The 17,368-nt window shown below is 34.9% G+C and overlaps 1 protein-coding gene across 10 annotated transcripts in view; it reads left to right on the top strand.

Moving 5' to 3' along the window:
* Positions 1–16,434, top strand: part of DMXL1 (Dmx like 1) — a 79,392-nt gene extending 62,958 nt beyond the window's left edge. For 3 of the 10 annotated variants that reach the window (XM_072922558.1, XM_030258657.4, XM_072922553.1), the window contains 13 exons: positions 112–229; positions 1,475–1,537; positions 3,355–3,441; positions 4,103–4,224; positions 4,363–4,504; positions 8,278–8,328; positions 8,591–8,651; positions 9,122–9,249; positions 9,415–9,507; positions 9,971–10,062; positions 11,010–11,062; positions 12,132–12,349; positions 12,723–16,434. In XM_072922558.1, coding sequence (XP_072778659.1) covers positions 112–229; positions 1,475–1,537; positions 3,355–3,441; positions 4,103–4,224; positions 4,363–4,504; positions 8,278–8,328; positions 8,591–8,651; positions 9,122–9,249; positions 9,415–9,507; positions 9,971–10,062; positions 11,010–11,062; positions 12,132–12,349; positions 12,723–12,947 — 1,453 coding nt within the window. In that variant the 3' untranslated portion in view covers positions 12,948–16,434. Of the gene's footprint in view, positions 1–111; positions 230–1,474; positions 1,538–3,354; positions 3,442–4,102; positions 4,225–4,362; positions 4,505–8,277; positions 8,329–8,590; positions 8,652–9,121; positions 9,250–9,414; positions 9,508–9,970; positions 10,063–11,009; positions 11,063–12,131; positions 12,350–12,722 lie in introns of those variants that run through there. The other 7 variants (XM_030258658.4, XM_072922555.1, XM_030258661.4 and 4 more) reach the window with 5 other exon arrangements.
* Positions 16,435–17,368: the final 934 nt, after the last annotated feature.

Raw genomic sequence — 17,368 nt, 5'->3', positions numbered from 1 at the left:
CTCTGTAGTTTTGCTTCAGCATTTTTTCTAACTATAGTTTGATTAGAATATAAAATACTGCACTCTTGTATAAGTATGAGCATGATGTATTTATTCAACTTCGTTCTGTAGATCTGGCAGTCATGTTGCACTGTCTGTGAAGAGGCTCTGGCAGTACTTGGTCAAACAGGAAGAAGTCCAGGAAACTTTTATCAGAAATATTTTTACAAAAAAGCGATGCCTAAATGAGGTTGGTATGATATATAAAATGTAATTTAAGTTACTTGGCTGGCTTGTTTACTTCTGATGCATGAAGGGTTAATGTACTTGTCAACAACTCCAAATCTACAGTACTTCATACAAAAAAACACTTTTCCATTGTTTCATAAAATACAAAAATAATCAGACTTTGTAAAATGACAACTAGCACAATGTTGCTACAGTCAGTCTCTTTAAGATCAATATAAAAGCTGCCTCAAAAGAAGGACAAAATGGACCATTTCAAAGATTAAAACCAGTAATCTAATGAGTCAAAGTATTGACGTTTTAGTTTGTCCCTACCGTACTCATCCTGGCTTTTATCCACTGGTCCTGATCTACCATGTTATGATTCACTTTTAATAAGAGAAGTGCTCATGCAGCAGTTACTATTTCTGTTCCTGATTATTTGTCACAGTGTCTAGTTGGATTCCTGTTCCAGATGCAGTTAAATGGTTTTGAATGTTGGTTCTGTAATGAGCTTTTGGATTTTTGTCTCTCACTTTACTTCTTTTTCTTACTTACCCATGCTCTTAATTTTGAAAGAATTGCTGGTATAACAGAAAAACTGTAGCATAGCAGAAATGGAGGAGAAATAAGCAGATGTGAACAAACTAAATATGTAGGAGAAAGAATATTCATGAATAGTAAAGCTGTGGCAGCAGAGAGTTCTGCATGACCTAACCTTTGTCCTGTCACAGCTGGAATATTAGCTTGTTTGGGTAATGTTGGCTAATTGTGTTCACTTTGGAGTGCAGTTAAAAGGAAAATTGTTCCTTTTTGCCATTAAAAGCGTGCCACTTCTGATCATATCTTATGTTAATACAGCCATGTTATGCTGTATGGATAGATATTTTGTAAAATTTTAGATGTGCTTTATATGTTGCAAGGTAGGCTCACAGCCTTACACAGAGTAATTGGCTTTATTTTCTATCTTGTTGCTGATAAAATGTCAGTGTAGATTGTTTATTTTTCAAGAAATTTGGCTTTTGGGATGGATTAGATGCTGTTACAGTACAGAGTAGGTAAATCAGTGTATTCTGTACAGAAAACAGAGTTTAGAATTTGTTACTTATTCTTACTGTATAAATTATGCTCATGTGTGTGCAGCCATGCTGTTGTGTTTCAGTTGTCCTGTGTTGGAGTAGGCAACATGGAATTGAGGATTTCCTTGATACCATGCATGTTATGTCTTACCTTTATGCTCTGTTCTGTGGTGTTTCTTTCGTTGGTGAAGTCACTAGAGGAGCACAATGAAACCATGAAAAATTCTGTGGTGGAGGAACCTGTCATCAATAAGGTACACAGTAATAATTCTCAAATTTATTAGACCTAGCACGGTTATGATTTTTTTTTTTTTTTGTCTCAATAGTGCTGATCTCACTTTAAACAAAAGACTTTGCTCACATAGCAAACAAACTTAAAAATTTTAAAAATCCCTGCAAGGGATTTAATTAAACTATTTCAGAGTTTATGTGAAAGTTAATTATCTTAACTGCATCAACTAGGTACAAACAATAGCTATTATCAACTTCTGTACCTTGGCTGAGTGAAGAGCTGAGATTTGCCCAAGTGACAAAAATTCAGTAGAAGTATGATACACAGTACATACAGAACTTTTGATCAGTATGAGCTTCTATAGCTGCAGTTTGTTAGCATGATAGGAGTGTGCTACTGAAAGCTTTCACTAAGCCTTATTTTAAAGATGGTGACAAATCAACCCATATAACAGTATTTTTGCAACTGTCTTAAAAGATTGGTGTGACATACTAAAAAGGTAGAATACTATGGCTAGGTACTCAAATTAATACCATATTCCTTTCTTTTACAAAACTAGTGTGAAGACAGAAATGTGAGCACTCTGTGGCTTGGGCTACCTTATTAATACTAATTATGTGATAATGGAGTATTAGCAAGTAGGTAATTGGAACTGGCTGGAGAAAAAATAATTTTAATTTCATGCAGGTTGGTTCATCATAAGACACAAATCATGGTTTTGTATCTGTTTGCCACTGCAGTTTTGTCCAGTGTTATATGCATAAAATCAGTGAAGTATCAATTTTATTTTGACTTTAAAAAATATATTCTGCTTCTTGGTCTGTAACAACTGTTCTTTTAGACTTTGTAAAAGACCTTTTTCAGTTCTTTGACAGAAAAATAATGCCGTTTTTCAAATTGTTAATTTTTTTGTTAATTCATATTGTTGTTTAGATCTTTTAAAGCACAGAAAATTAAGAATTTGAAGATGAGAGGCTGGAAATAGTTCTGACAATTCTTTAGAGTTTTTTTTTTTTTAATTAAATATTACATTTGTAACTCAGGTTTGAATTCTTAGGTCGCCAATTATTTGGCAGTGTTATTGTTTTTACTGTAAAATTATTTTATAACAGTCTATGTCAGTAACCTATCAATTTAATTATTTTGATGCTGAGTTCTTTAATTTAGAAAAGGACTGCTACAGTGCTGGTAAAGTTTAGAGTTTTGTTGTGTGCTGTCATGTACCTGATTGCATTTTTAAAATACAAAATTATAGACAATATTCAAATCCAGCATTAAATCACATGGAGGAGAAAAAGTGATAGCAAAAGGTTTGTAGTTCTGACATGTACAGGATTCCAGATTTATATAATTGCAATAATTGTGATTAGATGCACTGGTGAAGTTCAAATTCATTTTCCTGTTCAAGAGCTTGCCTGCACCTTCTTTTGAACTATTTCATCAATTTCAGTGGCAAAAGGTGTTTGCTAAGAGCAATCATAGGCTTAGCAAACTTTTTTGAGAGCAAAACCGTCAACATTCAAAATCAACAGTGTGCTGCATGTAGCCTTGCTGGTTTTCAGCACCCCCGAAAAACTTGATAATGAACACATTACTGTAGCTTGTATGACAAATTACTTTTCTCTGTTGCTGCAGTAATCTTAACATGGCATGGGAAGCTATGTTATTACACAAACCAGGGTTAGGGTAATTGTTACAGGCTATGTTTGTTGAGTTTCTTTGAATTAAAATGAAGGGAAAAAAATTTCACACGTAATGTTGTTTGGTCTCTGTACTTTCCATAAAAAGTGGTACTGCATGGAAGTTTGCATTTAACTATGCTTTGTTTTTTAAATACAGGTAGAAACAGATCTGGGATACCCTGGTGGCAAGGCAAGAATAATCCATAAAGAGTCAGACATCATTACTGCTTTTGCAGTCAATAAGGTGAGTATAAAGGAGGTAGAATAATCTAATTGCCATGTTTTCCACCTGATACATAGGCACATTGTGACTGGGTGAAATAGGCTTTGCTAGCCATCCTGCTGGCTAGCAAAAGTTTTTAGCAGCTACAACTTTTAGCGGTCCTTCTGTAAAACTTCAAAATTACCTTTTCATGAATATGAAGATGAAGTTCTACTGCAAATTTTCCTTTTTCTATTGTGCAGTGAATTGATTGAAGGGAGAGGTGACTTCTACTTTTTTTTAGGCTTGTGTGTAGGAGTATTTGTCCTTTTCTATCTAACAGGAAGTAATCTTTTCTTCTCTGTTCAGCCATGTAACCCTTCAGAACTGGAGGAGGGGAGCCTGCTTGCAAGCTTTGTAGTATAGTTGCCTATTGCTTATCCTCTGAAGAAAGCAAGGAGATAATTGAGTTGCTTGAGAGGTACAAGGTGCAGATAGTGGATGATACTATCCCTGATGCAAATAAGTTTAGAAAGGGAAATGTCAAGTATAAATATACATAGATTTGTAGATATAAATGTTTGGAAGTTGTAAATTAAGTGTACATTTTTGAGAGCAACAGTGCCATAATCATAAAAAAATTGAATAAGTCCATTTTTAGGGTTTCCGTTTGCATCAGTCTTTCTCTATGCTATTTTTTCAGGCAAATCGGAACTGCATTGCAATAGCATCAAGTCATGATATTCAAGAATTGGATGTTTCTGCAATTTTAGCTACGCAAATTTACACCTGGGTCGATGATGATATGGAAATAGAAAATAAAGGGTATATGTTCTTTGTTTTCAGTATCACACTTGACTGTGCTTATCAGAGTAACAAAACATGGTATTTACTGTTGCTGTTACTGTCACTGTTACTGTTGCTGTTCTGAATCTTAATTTGAAATGTTATCTTAATTTCTAGGGCTGATGATTTCCTAGTTATACATGCTCGTGATGATCTCGTAAATGTTCAGGGAAGCACTCCTTATACTCACAGTAATCCTGGCACACCTATCAATATGCCTTGGCTTGGTAGTACACAAACTGGCAGGGGTGCATCTGTGGTAAGTTGCTTGTCAAAGATTAGCTTTATGTATTCTATCTACTTCCCTCCTATTATCTGTTCAATCTTGTTGGGTATATTTTGCAGTAGAATATAACCTAAATATATATAACCTTTATATAACTAAATATAACCTTTCTGTGTAACCGAGGCAAGCTGGATTTTATTTGTAACAATTAATAGGTTAAAATACAGCACAGAATTTAAGGGACAACTAAACAAGCAAAGCTTTCAGTCAAGTGATATATGCCTTTTTAAAAGCATTATCTAAAAGCAAAGAATCAGGATTTGGGTAAGACGTTAGATTGTGAATTCTTCTTTAATGACTTGAAGCTGAATGGTCTATTATAAAAAGCATATATTTAGCAGGTTTTGGAATATAAATTCATAAGGATTGGGTAGAAATATTTACATGAAATTTTGTGGTAGCTTTTATTTTAAGCATAATCTTCATCTTCATTCTGAGCTTCAGAAACAGATCTTGTGTCTGGAATGAAGCTTGGCCCTGAGCAAAAGGCTATTAGGTTAGATTTAATTCTGATCAAATGATAATTGTAGCCTGGCTATTGGCATTCTTATCTTAGTTCCTATAGAGCATAGATACTGATCTGTTGATTAGTTGACTGAGAGATGCTTATTTGGAGACACTTAAGCAGACTGAGATGGTTGTATAAGACCCCAGTATCTCAGTCCTTCTGCTCATGGAATGCAGAAAGTAGAGTTTTCCTAAATAACCAAATGCATTACGTCTTGAGACTTGACTGTACATGGTGTCATTTAACAATTCAAAGCAAGTTTATAACTGGTGGCAAAATTAAGTTACCATATGTTAATTAGTATTGTTGTTGACTTGAAAATAGCTGACAAATAGGAGGAGTAAATAAGGAATAAGCATTATAAGATTGATAATGTTTTCCACATATAGAAGTGGGTATTGTGCCAGTGTTGCAGCTCTGCTATTACAGTAAGGTATCTTGTGAATTCTCTTCGTGAATGCCTTTGGCCACTTTCTCTTCTCACTTTCATTTTATAAATATATATATAAGTACATACAAAATTTTTGTGTTTGTGTATTTCTCAGCTTTAAGTAATTGCGTAATATATTAATGCAAATGGTATTTACATGGCCTTTTATTTTGCATGCTGTAAAACTTTCTTCCCAAATATATTTGGCTATGCTTGTGTTGAATGCTTCTGTTAAACTTTGGACCTGAATTTTGTCTGGCATATTGCTTGACTGTGGCCGACAACCCACCACAGCATAGAACAGCACCTCAATAGGGAGGGAAGACAGAGGTACCTAATGAAGGACAAAGTAAATGAAGGAAAAAATAGGGAATCTCCAGAGGAAATAGTGTTGCTGAGGAAGAACTGGAGCCTGGAAGAAAAGCAGCTTCCCTAAGACCTTTCCTTTGCTACTATTTGCTACTTTGTTCCTTCAGATACTACTGATTCTTGATGTCATCTTTGCTTTTCCATAAAGTGCATCCCATTCGGTAGTTGTAGCCCACTGTTTTGTACCACTACTGGCTTTTCAATCTCATTGTCTTTGATTCACTTTCATCAGCAAGGGACACTCAGGCATTAAAAGTTTTATTAGCTCTAAGTTTTTTCTGTCATTCTTCACTGTTCCCTGTTACACAGCTTATAGAAGGTAAGTAAGGAAGGTCAGACACTTCAGCACAGTCTGTTTACACAGTTCTTACAGGAGGTGTTTGTAAGACAATGCTGAACGAAATAGTTTATACCTACAGTTCTGAAACTCAGGCAGTATTACCAACAGCTTGTCATACAAGTCAGTGTGACTGATACCAAAATTGAACAGTTTAACAATGAGTGGGCTGGAGTTAAAAGGTTAAAGGTGCATTTTTATTTTTCCGTCTTAATGTACATTAAGGCACAAAGCACCCAACTGTCCAGCAAAGCAACCAGTGTTCTAGCCATCAGCTGTTCTAAGGGCAAACTGAGAGCTAACAGTGTCAAATGTCAGTTACATTAATAATGGAAGCATTTGCATTTTATAATTATACTTCTCTTCTAAATTGGAGAAACTGTACCAAAGAGTTCTGTTAGTGTAGCCCTTCAAAGACACATTTCTGTAAATTTGCATTTTTTCCAAAGCATAATCCAGCAGGGGTTAGGAGATCATGATGTGTGCTTATCTGTTGAATGGAGTAAGATGACTTCCGTTAACTTCTGGGTAAAAGTTAGTAGCTGTAAAACTCAATACAGCCCTCCATTTTAGTGAAGAGTGACCATGAATTATTGTTATTCCATTTATATACAGAAGAGAAGTTGTGAGTTTAGAGAGCAATGTATTGCAATTATAAGTGCATGCTACTCTGTAAATGTTTGAAGAATGTCGTTCTCTGTTGCCCTGAATTTTAAAATGTATATATAGTTTTACCAAACCATTTGGCTTTTTCCTTGATATTCAAAGTACTTAGAGAAAAAGAAAAGGAAATACATATTTCAATATCACATATTTTATCTTTAGAAAGTGTTTTGGAATTAACTTGAATAACTGAGGGGCACAAGGCTTTCTCTTCAACAGTGATAAAACTTTGAGAATTGAAAGATATAAATCTGCTTCCAAAATGTAATTAAGAGGATTGTGGTTATTCCACAACTCCAAACCCAGGGAAATTTTTACAGGAAAGTAAATTATTTCCCTTTCGAGTACTTTTCTTCATTTTTGTTTGCAAACTGATAGTTTAGAAGATACTTATTTTAAACTCTATTGATCGTATTTAGGAATATGAAACACATGAAAATTTGTAATTTCTGCCTCCTTCCAGTTGACACCCTGATAAATTTGGAGGCTTGGGATGAATAGCATAATTGAAATACCTCATCACTATCTACTGCCCCATGATAAAGCAGCATTAAAATACAGTACAAAATCTACAGCAGTTGAAAGTCACAGTTGGATTCAGTGATGTTAAAGGTCTTTTCTGACCTAAACGTTTCTCGGAAAGTGGGTCAGTGCCACATTGCTGTTGGTGGGTGGTAAGTGATAACCTGCTGTGTTGAAGATGAGTGCCCTGGAAGCAAAATTTCATATGTGTTCTTATTTGAAGTTAACACCTGCCATAAATACATATCTTGCCCTTCTCAAGTGTTGAGGTAAATAATACATGTGTGAGCAAACCAAATCCAACAATTCTCTGAGGAAAGAGTCCTCAAAGAAGTCAGATACTTTTGAGAGTTATTGGGGAGTAAACAAATGAAAACTAAACTTTAACATACATTAGGAGAAAGAAAAGAAGGGAAGAGACAACACAGGCACAGATGTATTTCCTTGATTAAAAAAAAAATCTTACTTTTTTTCCTTTTGTGTTTTGAACATATTGTTTAAATAGATGAGGTTTAAATATAATTGTCTAATGTTTCCAGTCCTCTTTGTACATTGAGTTCTTCCCAGTAGGGATTAATAAAATAAGAGAAAACAAAAATTTGGGTGATATGCCTAGCTCAAAGCAGATTTTGGAACTTAGGAACAAACATGCTACTGAAAATTCGTTGGATCTGTATTTGCAAAATTATAAATATATTTGAAGAATTTTTTATTTATTTACTTACTTATTTTATACCAGTTACATGGTATATTGCTTATTCTGGATGCTCACAAATAGCCACTTTTCAATCAATGGCAGTAAGTTAACTAGACTTGAAAATAGATATATTCCTTCCTATTTTTTCCTTCTGTTAAAGTTTGTTTACCTCTTTCTTTACATGCTTCTGCCTTTCTCTTGCTTATCTTACAATATTCAGGAATATTCCAATAAATTTAATGGAATCAGAAAGGAATTGGCAAGAAAAGAGGTAAGACTGCAGTCTAAGGAGTGTTTATATTTGGAGCCATACATTTCTGAAGCAAAAGTTTAATATTTATCTAGATGTATAAAACTGCAAAAGTTTTAATATCTACACTAATCTTGGAAGACACAGATTTCTGTCTGAATCTCTAAACTCTGTACTTGTTTTCATAGGAATTTTGGTAGGAAACAACCATCTGCATTCACTAATTATTCTCTAGTTTGATAACTTTTTGTTCAGTAATACTGTTTTTTTGTATGTTGAACAGATGCTCAAGAAAGCTATTAATAATGTCAGAAGAATGGCTTCTCATCCAACACTGCCATATTGTAAGTTCAGGTTCTTATAAAAAACAGAAAGGTTATCAAAAGATTATATATTTCTTACTCATCTGTTTCTGGGTGTGTTGCTATTTTATACTAGAACAACAATCTATTATATTTTGAAAGTTCTTTATAAGCCATACTTCCTGAAACTATTTTTCATTTTAAAAAACAATATTGGAGATGTAGAATAGCCTTTAGAAAAGGCAAAAAGTACTGTATTTCTCTCTTATTTGTGACTAAAATGATAGTAGAAAATATGTGTAATTATCTCCAAGTAAATAGCTTCATATTTCATGAGCATCTAAATAGAAATCTTCGGGTAATGAGCAACATGACTTTGATGTGTGCTCCTGCACCAAGATAGATACTATGACATAATTTTGGCACTAGTTATTTTGAGATAGTATGAGTTTTCTCTAAATCATAAAAGCTACAACTCTTGTGAAAGGTCACATTAATATTTTCTGTTGCAGACCTGACGGGTGCTCAGGATGGAAGTGTAAGAATGTTTGAATGGGGTCATGCGCAGCAGATCACATGTTTTCGATCTGGTGGCAACTCCAGGGTAACTCGAATGCGATTCAATTACCAAGGAAATAAGGTAACTGACAAAATGCTTCTGTATGCCTTGTCTTCTCCCCTCCCCCAGAATACTTGCAAATTAGCAGAAGCATCACATGTTTCTAATTTAAAGTATTTTTTCAAAATTGTGAGTGTTTTCTCTGCAATACATACTTATGTATTTGCTATTTCTGTATATTTTCAGTTTGGAATTGTTGATGCTGATGGATATATAAGTCTATATCAGACAAATTGGAAATGTTGTCCACTTACTGGAACTTCACCTAAGCCATATTTGGTAAGCTGAATGATAAATTAGTTTCCATAAACTTGCCTTGTGTTCCCTAACTTCTTTCTCCCTTCAGAATAGCTAGGAGAGGGCAAGGATTGTGATGTTAACCAGTACTAATCAAGATTAAGTTATGTATTGCTGCCATCCTGTGGTCTGTATGACAAATTTTTACACTCTAATAAAACTTGTTAAGTGGAGAGTGGAAAATGTAACATGAGATCTGAAATAACTTTAATATTCATTGAGACTTGTCAATAATTGTCACATGTCAATTAATGGATAGTTACATAGGGCTGCAGAGTACATTTCCATTAAACATTAAGAATCTTATAGGCGTACCAATACCTTTGTATCCTATGTTCTTTAAATTTCTTGCTAAACAACTTTTCTTCTCAAGGAAGTTTAATATTACCTGCTTGCACAAAATAGATTCCTTTTTAATTAATAATTTAAAACTGCAATTTTTCAGACATGGCAATGTCATAACAAAACCGCCAATGACTTTGTTTTCATCAGTTCGTCATCTTTGATAGCTACAGCAGGATTTTCTTCTGACAACAGGTAAGATCTATTGTGGTAATTCATAAAAGTGAAGTGGTGCCATATTTTCTCTCCTTCCCCCACTTTGTGGTTTTTTGGTTTTTTTTTATGATTCATGTTAAGCAGTTTAAGAGTACTTCTGCTTGATTTCTTTCTTGGTGGGAGAGGGACGGAAGCAATGTTTGCAGCTAAATTCATGTGCCTATTAAGAGAGATTTCATGAGGAAGCACAAATATCCTGCTCATGTTCCCTATGAAGAGGAGAAGTAGAAAGAGAGGTCCTGAGTGATTTAGCTGGGAATTCAGTGAGGGGTGTGTGGGAATGGTTTAAAGCTGTTCCAGGGAAGGTCTGGCATGAGATTGGACATCAAGAAACATTTTATTACCCAGAGGTTCAGACACTGGAACAGGCTTCCTTGAGGTCAATCCCCAAAGCCTGTCAAGAGTTTGAGGCATTTGGACAATGCCCTTAATAACATGCTTTAACTTCTGGTCAGCCCTGAAGGTGCCAGGTGGGTGGATTACATAATCCTTCTAGGCCCCATCCAGCTGAAATATTCTGTTCTGTTCTATGCACTTGAACCTGTTGTAAATTATTTTATAGCTCTGGGGAATTTGCATAGCTCTAGGGAATTTGTATAGCTCTTCATTTCTCATTTGTTTTCATAAGTAAGTATTGATCAAAAAATACCAAAACCTTCTAACATTCCTGTGAATTAAGCTACAGAAGATAGTTAACATTAATGCTTTATGGAGATAGCCAGTTGTAGACTACTTATGTAGATGGCATGTCCTTGCAGTGTATGATAAACTATGGAAGTAATTTGGGGTCTGCTCAGATATCATCATTGAGTCTATTTGCAGTTCTTTATGCCTGAAACAACCTTTTTGAGGTACAGATGGCTTTTCAGGAGTTCAAAATACCTTAGAATATCTGTTGCTGAATTAAGCCATGTTGTTTTCTACAGAAATATTTGTCTTTGGGATACTCTGGTTTCTCCTACAAACAGCTTGGTGCATGGTAAGTAAAACACAGCAACCAAAATATTTGACCATAGTATTAAAAAGTGTATTTTTGAGTCTATCTTTATGAAAGAAGATTACTTAGGGAAGTAATTTTAACATTGGCAGTAAAACATCTTTCACTGTTCTGTGTGAGTGCACCAGTGGTAGTATAAAACCAGATACTTGGTGTTCTATATGAATGATTGATTTCATGGACATGAGCCCCTTCCTTTGCATGCCTTCTGTCCTTGGACCACAAGTGCGAGCCAGACATTTCTGTTCCTTTTTAAAAGGCTCTGGGCAGCTTCTGCTTCAGAACAGTTATTCCTCTAAGTAGGATTTTGGGGGTGCAAAAATTATTTAGCTCTGTTTCATTAGTTTTATTTGTTGCAACTAATACAAGAAATGCATTTCAATATCTGAAATATGGAATTGAGATCAGAGAGTTGTGAACTCCTTGTACTTAAAGTATGGTGAATGCCTAAGTGTATGTGAGAGACACATGGAATTTCTAAATGTAAATTCATAAGCCCTTTGAACTAAAAGTACAGCATACCAAGCTGTATTATGATAATTGTAGTTTTAATTTTCTTTTCTTACTCCTTTAGGGGAGTGGACATATCCAAACAAATGTAAGAAGAAACAAATTAGCATTTAAATGACCAGTGGAAACTTGAAAGATATTTGTGCAAGTAGTTTAGGAAGAATTTTTGATGGGCATTATATGACTTAAAAAAACCAAATTATATTACTTAAAATAACAAATCTGTTACTTTAGTAGTAAATTATTAAAATAATCTGTTTCTGGTCAAGGATTAATAGTTTGTGGTTACACAGGGATAGAAATAAGAATATAATTTTTTGTTAATACAGATTTTAATTGCTTAATTTGAGAATACGGCAGCTTCAGAATGTCTGATGGGAACTTGGGTTTACATGTAAATTCATACTGCTATAAGTAGGCTAGTTGTGGTCAGCTGGAATACAGCATCAAAGTCACTGTTGCTACTGTCTTGCACTAGAGATTGATGCAAAATATAAGTTAGTACAGTGTTCTATTTGAATTACTTTCCTTTGGCTTTCAGCTTTTATCTGTCATGATAGTGGAGCAACTGTGCTAGCATATGCTCCGAAACACCAGCTGTTGATATCTGGAGGCAGAAAAGGCTTTACCTGTATAATTGATCTTCGCCTAAAGCAGCAGCAGCAGTTACTCCAGAGTCATGATTCTCCAGTCAAAGCAATTGCTGTTGATCCTACAGAAGAGTATTTTGTCACAGGATCTGCTGAAGGCAACATAAAGGTATTAATGAGGGAGAGGGAGCAGAAGTACTGTGTATGTTCAGAAGGAATCTTGTACAGGTGTGGAACAATCAGATGTCATATATACTGCATTCATTCTCAACTCTGACTTTCACGTTTATGAATTTAATTATGAAATGTCAGTCTTAACCTCTTCTTAATGGATTCCTCCTTTTAATTAGTGATACTTTAATGTCTCTCTTTACTAGTATTCTATAAACGTGTCATTACAGATTGCTACTGATTCTTCTTCTACAGTTAGTGTCAGAAAAGTAAATGCAAAATGTAGTACAATTCTACACAATTCACTGTTGATGATTTTAAGATCATGGGGATTTTCCTTGTAAGAGATTAATGTTTTGATGCTTTTCCAGGTATGGAGTCTGTCTGCATTTAATCTTCTTCACACCTTCATCAATGAGCATGCTCGACAGTCTCTCTTCAGAAACATTGGGACAGGAGTCATGCAAATTGAAACAGGACCAGCAAATCACATATTCTCCTGTGGTGCTGATGGAACAGTAAAGATGAGAATCTTGCCTGATAGATTCAGCCCTTTAAAGGATGTGTTAAAAAATGATGTGAAGTTTATGATCTAATGTTTTTCTCAGAACAGTGAATAACATTCCCCTTCTGCCATCCTTGAAACTATTTTTTCTGGAGCTAACCAACAAAGCAGATGCACAATGATAGCTTGTGATACAACGGTGTTTTGGTTTTTTTCCTTTCTCCCCTTCTGCCCCCAACCCCCTATTTATTAATATCCTGGAGCTTTTAGTCCCTGATGCACTAATGCCTTAAAGATTAAAAGGTCCTTCAGATTTTGATCATTGCCTAAAATATAAGCTAAATATGACTCCAAATTACATAGTTATAATTTATAAAGATGTTGCTGAAGTGGTTTACTCTTCCTTTTGAGGTAGTTACACTCTCACCTGGAGTGTACCATTCTGGGCATGACCTCTGCTTATATTCAACACCTTGCCACCTTGTAAAAGCATGTCAGTCCTGATGGAAACCTGCCACCTTGTAAAAGCATGTCAGTCCTGATGGAAACCTTAGGTAATGTTTTTTCACTGTGGCAGCCATAACTGTCTCTCTTCTCAATTTGTTTAGTCAGCCAACAATAAAAATGTATACCTATGTGCAGAAGAGAAACAAAGTCTCCAGGAGTGAATATTCCTGTTCATGCAGACATTCATATAACGAGCCACTTTTTCTCTCCATTCCTGAAATCCAGGCTGTTTACCTCTCTTAACTTGCCTGATCTCCTTCCTCTCATCTAGAGTATAAAAAACTGAAGGATGTTCTGTAACTTGTCTTCTGTTCTATAGCTTGAATCACTGCCATCAGGATGGCAGGCTGACCTTTTAAAAATAATGTATTTTTAACCCTGAACACTCCCTTTACAAAACTAAAATGTAAATATGAATGGATATCTTCCTAGTAAAATAGTCAAGATTATGTATGAAGCCTTAGACTTGATCAAAAAGATACAGGAAGATACTGCTTTGGGTTACGGTGCTAGAATTTCTTCAGAGATTATTTATTTAGATGTCTGTAGAGGGAAAAAAAGAAAAACCCAACCTAATTTATTTTTACTTTTTTTTCTGGTAAGACTTTTATTTAGCCCAAATAGTCCATTCTTAGCACTTACATTCTTTTATGTCTGTTTTTTCTAAGTACTTTAAAAAAGAAAACTAGTTCAACTGCAAAGTACTTCTGCACTGTCAGTCTTTCTTTCTTGATGTTTATGTTTACATCTGGTGTCAGATGAAAGAAAATAAACTGAGAAGTATAGATGTAGAGGGCTTTTTTTTTGCCAAAATATTTAACTGCATAACTTAAATGTTTGACCAAATTATTAATGCACAAGGCCTTTACTTTTTTTTTTTTTAAGTCAGCTAAACTGTTTCTGTTTATTTTTGGTTTGTTTTTCCTTACTTGAGAGTTGACAAAGGTTTAATTTGTAAATTAGATATGAGGCTGGATTACTTGAATGCCAATGGTGTACTTTTTTGCTAAAAGATATTTTGTGAAATAAAGCACCAAGATACTAACTGTAAAAGAAACCTGTCAAATTAGGAACTATGGGGATAAATAAAGCATAGCAGAAATGAAGGGCTTGTATAGTGAACTATGTAACATTCTCAGGATGCTTTTATCTTAAGAATATAAAGTTGTTTAAAAAGATTTTGTAAAATGTATTAAGGTCATTTTAAATGTATGTTTCGCAAGTTGCAGTGCAAACACTATGAAGGTTTTTATGCACATAACCTGAATTTTCAAATTGTGCAATAACAGAATGTGAATGTTTTACCATGAGGAAACATGTGACAGCATTTCAAACTGGTACAGCTGTTCAGTGATTCAATTGTAATTGTTCTTCCTTAACACTTAGAGATTGAAATTGAACATGATTTCAAAACAGTTTAAGTACAGTGATGGACCAGAAAAGTGACTAAAAGTGACACCACCTTACAAAATAGACTTGCCCAATGAGTATGAGTTATCTGCTCAGTGGCTGAATTTCTAATACTTTTTATTCTTGTGGAAGAAGGAAATCAGGGGGATAAACTGTAGCACACTGCTTTAGAATCAACTGAAACCATGACTTTGTAGCTGCTTTATATAAATGTGTCAGTTTTATACACCCACTGAACTAACAAAGTTACACGTGCAAAAATCATGGCAGTATTATATAATTATGTCCTTGATGTTTTGTCCTTAAATATTTATATCTTATTAGCTTTAATACTTCAAGCTCAAATCTGTTGTACTGGCAATCACAAGAAGTTGTCTTACCGTCTGCAAACTGAGCAGATTTTAAATGCAATTTGCCATGATATAAAATGTTGTCATTTTTCTGAGTAAAGCTGCACTTTGAGAAATCTTGGCAAACTTAGGCTTATACCAGAAAATTACTGACCTTGACCAGGCATTTTCAGTAATGTTTATAGTTACCATAAGCTATCCCTGAAACTAAATTATGTAAAATCACAGTGTATTTGCCACACCTTTATAATCTTTCCAATAAATCCTGCAGAAACTCAACCTTCTACAGTTCCATGTTGCTGCTATTTCATTTACAGATCAGTTGTTAACTTGCATATTGTTCTTTGATGTTTAACTATTGTAAGACAAATTGTCCACTTTCTTGTAATGATGGAGTAAAAATGAGTTAAATTCTGTTGTATGTGAAACTTCTAAAGGGACACTCTCAACTTTGAATGTAGTCATTGGAGAAGAACTGAACTCAGAATCCTCTGGCTGTTGCCCTTAACTTCACTGACTTTTGTCCTCCAGCAATTAATACTTTTTCCCTGTTGCTATGCAAGTTACTCAAACTTAAGGGTACTAGAGCCTACAGAGGTCCCAGTGCTTACAGTAGCCATGTGCACAAATTAAATGTGAAATTTACTTCTGGCAGTGTTTAATCAATAATACTGTTTTGTCCAGACAAAATAATTTAGCTTGTAGTTGATAATGCCCCTTTTAAATATCATAGAGTGGGAGCTGTGACTTATGTTTGTATTTGTAGCAGTACATAATACTGTCAGTGTGTCATTCTTGTGTTGCTAACTGATTCTGTTACCTTAGACACATGATCCAAGTTCTTCGTGATTACTTCAGCAACTTGTGAAAGTTAAAACTCTGGCCATCTAGGTACTTAAACTGGCTTGCTGGGTGACTTTACACCAGAAAATTCTCAGCTGACAGCTGACATTGCAGATGTTCATGGAGAAAGGTGGAAGAAATGCAGATTTTGTACTGCGCCAGGGTGGTGCAGGGTGAGGTCATACATGTTCTACTGCATTTTAGGAACCTCAGAACCAGTTGCAGGAAATAAACTATGGCGATATCCTGCACTAGGTACCCCCTTCCTATTAAGAGCACCCAGTGTTAGATTAGATGCAATAGTTATTAAAAAAGCAACAGTGATTAAGGGGAAATAAGCTTGGAGATTATATATTCTCCAAGGTAATTTTCAAATGTTTATTTTTACTAATAATAGCAAAACCATCGGTAATGGTTCGGCATATTGATCAAACTACTTTCTATAAAATAAAGAGATTGATTTACCAAGTTTCATAGTGTTTCTTATTCCTCCCATTTCTAGCTCTAAAATATGGATGATTTTGATTTTTTTTAATGCATTATGGTCTCACACTTTATCGTTTTCTAACTTTCTGGTGTTTGGGAGGGGGACTGGTTGCTGGGGGTTTGTTTTTGTGGGGTTTGTTTGTTTGTTGTTTTTTTTTTTTTTTTACATATAAGTAACAAAACTGAGCAAAATGAAATTATTTTGCAGTGTAATGAGGCTGATGCAGTAATGGCACTTTCTGTTGTCTGCCACAACTTGACGTTTGAATATTTTTTTGTTTCATTTAAGCTTGAAAACCTGTGAAGGTCTTGGGGAGCTTCATCCACTTCTCCAGCCACCTCTAGCAGATGTACAAGTATGAATGCATTTGTTATGATCTGATAAGTGAGAGATGCTCAAATTAAGGAGCAAACGAGACAAAATGCCAGTCAACAATACTGACTTTTATTTGTAGCTTTTAGTGTGTAGGGGAAAGAGAGAGAGAGCCAGCAGAAGACAGTCACCACCCACATATCCAGCAGTGTCCTGTTGATCCTTTTTCATCCTGGGCTTCTCAGTGGTGGGATGAGGGGACTTAATTCATACTTCTTTTGGTAAGTTCTGTGCAGGAAGGGGTGCTGGGTACACAAGATGAAACAGACTATGAAAATTTTTCACTGACTATGGCAGTTCACTGACTATGAAAATTTTTCACTAGGTGTTTTAGCAAACAAAGCAAACCATGCTTATTGGCTACAAGTTGCATAGTTCTCTAGTTAGTATCCTATCTTCTACTGCTTAATGATTCCATTGCTTTCTGTACTAATTAATTCTTTCTCTTTTTTTGAGTCGGTGGATTTCTTGAATTGCACATTTGCTGAATGGGATTTATTGGTGTCTTCCTTATCTTGGGAGTTCTGCCTGATGTCCTCGTGG

The sequence above is a fragment of the Taeniopygia guttata genome, chromosome Z (assembly GCF_048771995.1).
Source record: "Taeniopygia guttata chromosome Z, bTaeGut7.mat, whole genome shotgun sequence".
In the NCBI taxonomy this organism is placed as follows: Eukaryota; Metazoa; Chordata; class Aves; order Passeriformes; family Estrildidae; genus Taeniopygia; species Taeniopygia guttata.
Note: the sequence above shows the minus strand (reverse complement) of the source record. Positions and strands in the feature narration are given on the sequence as shown.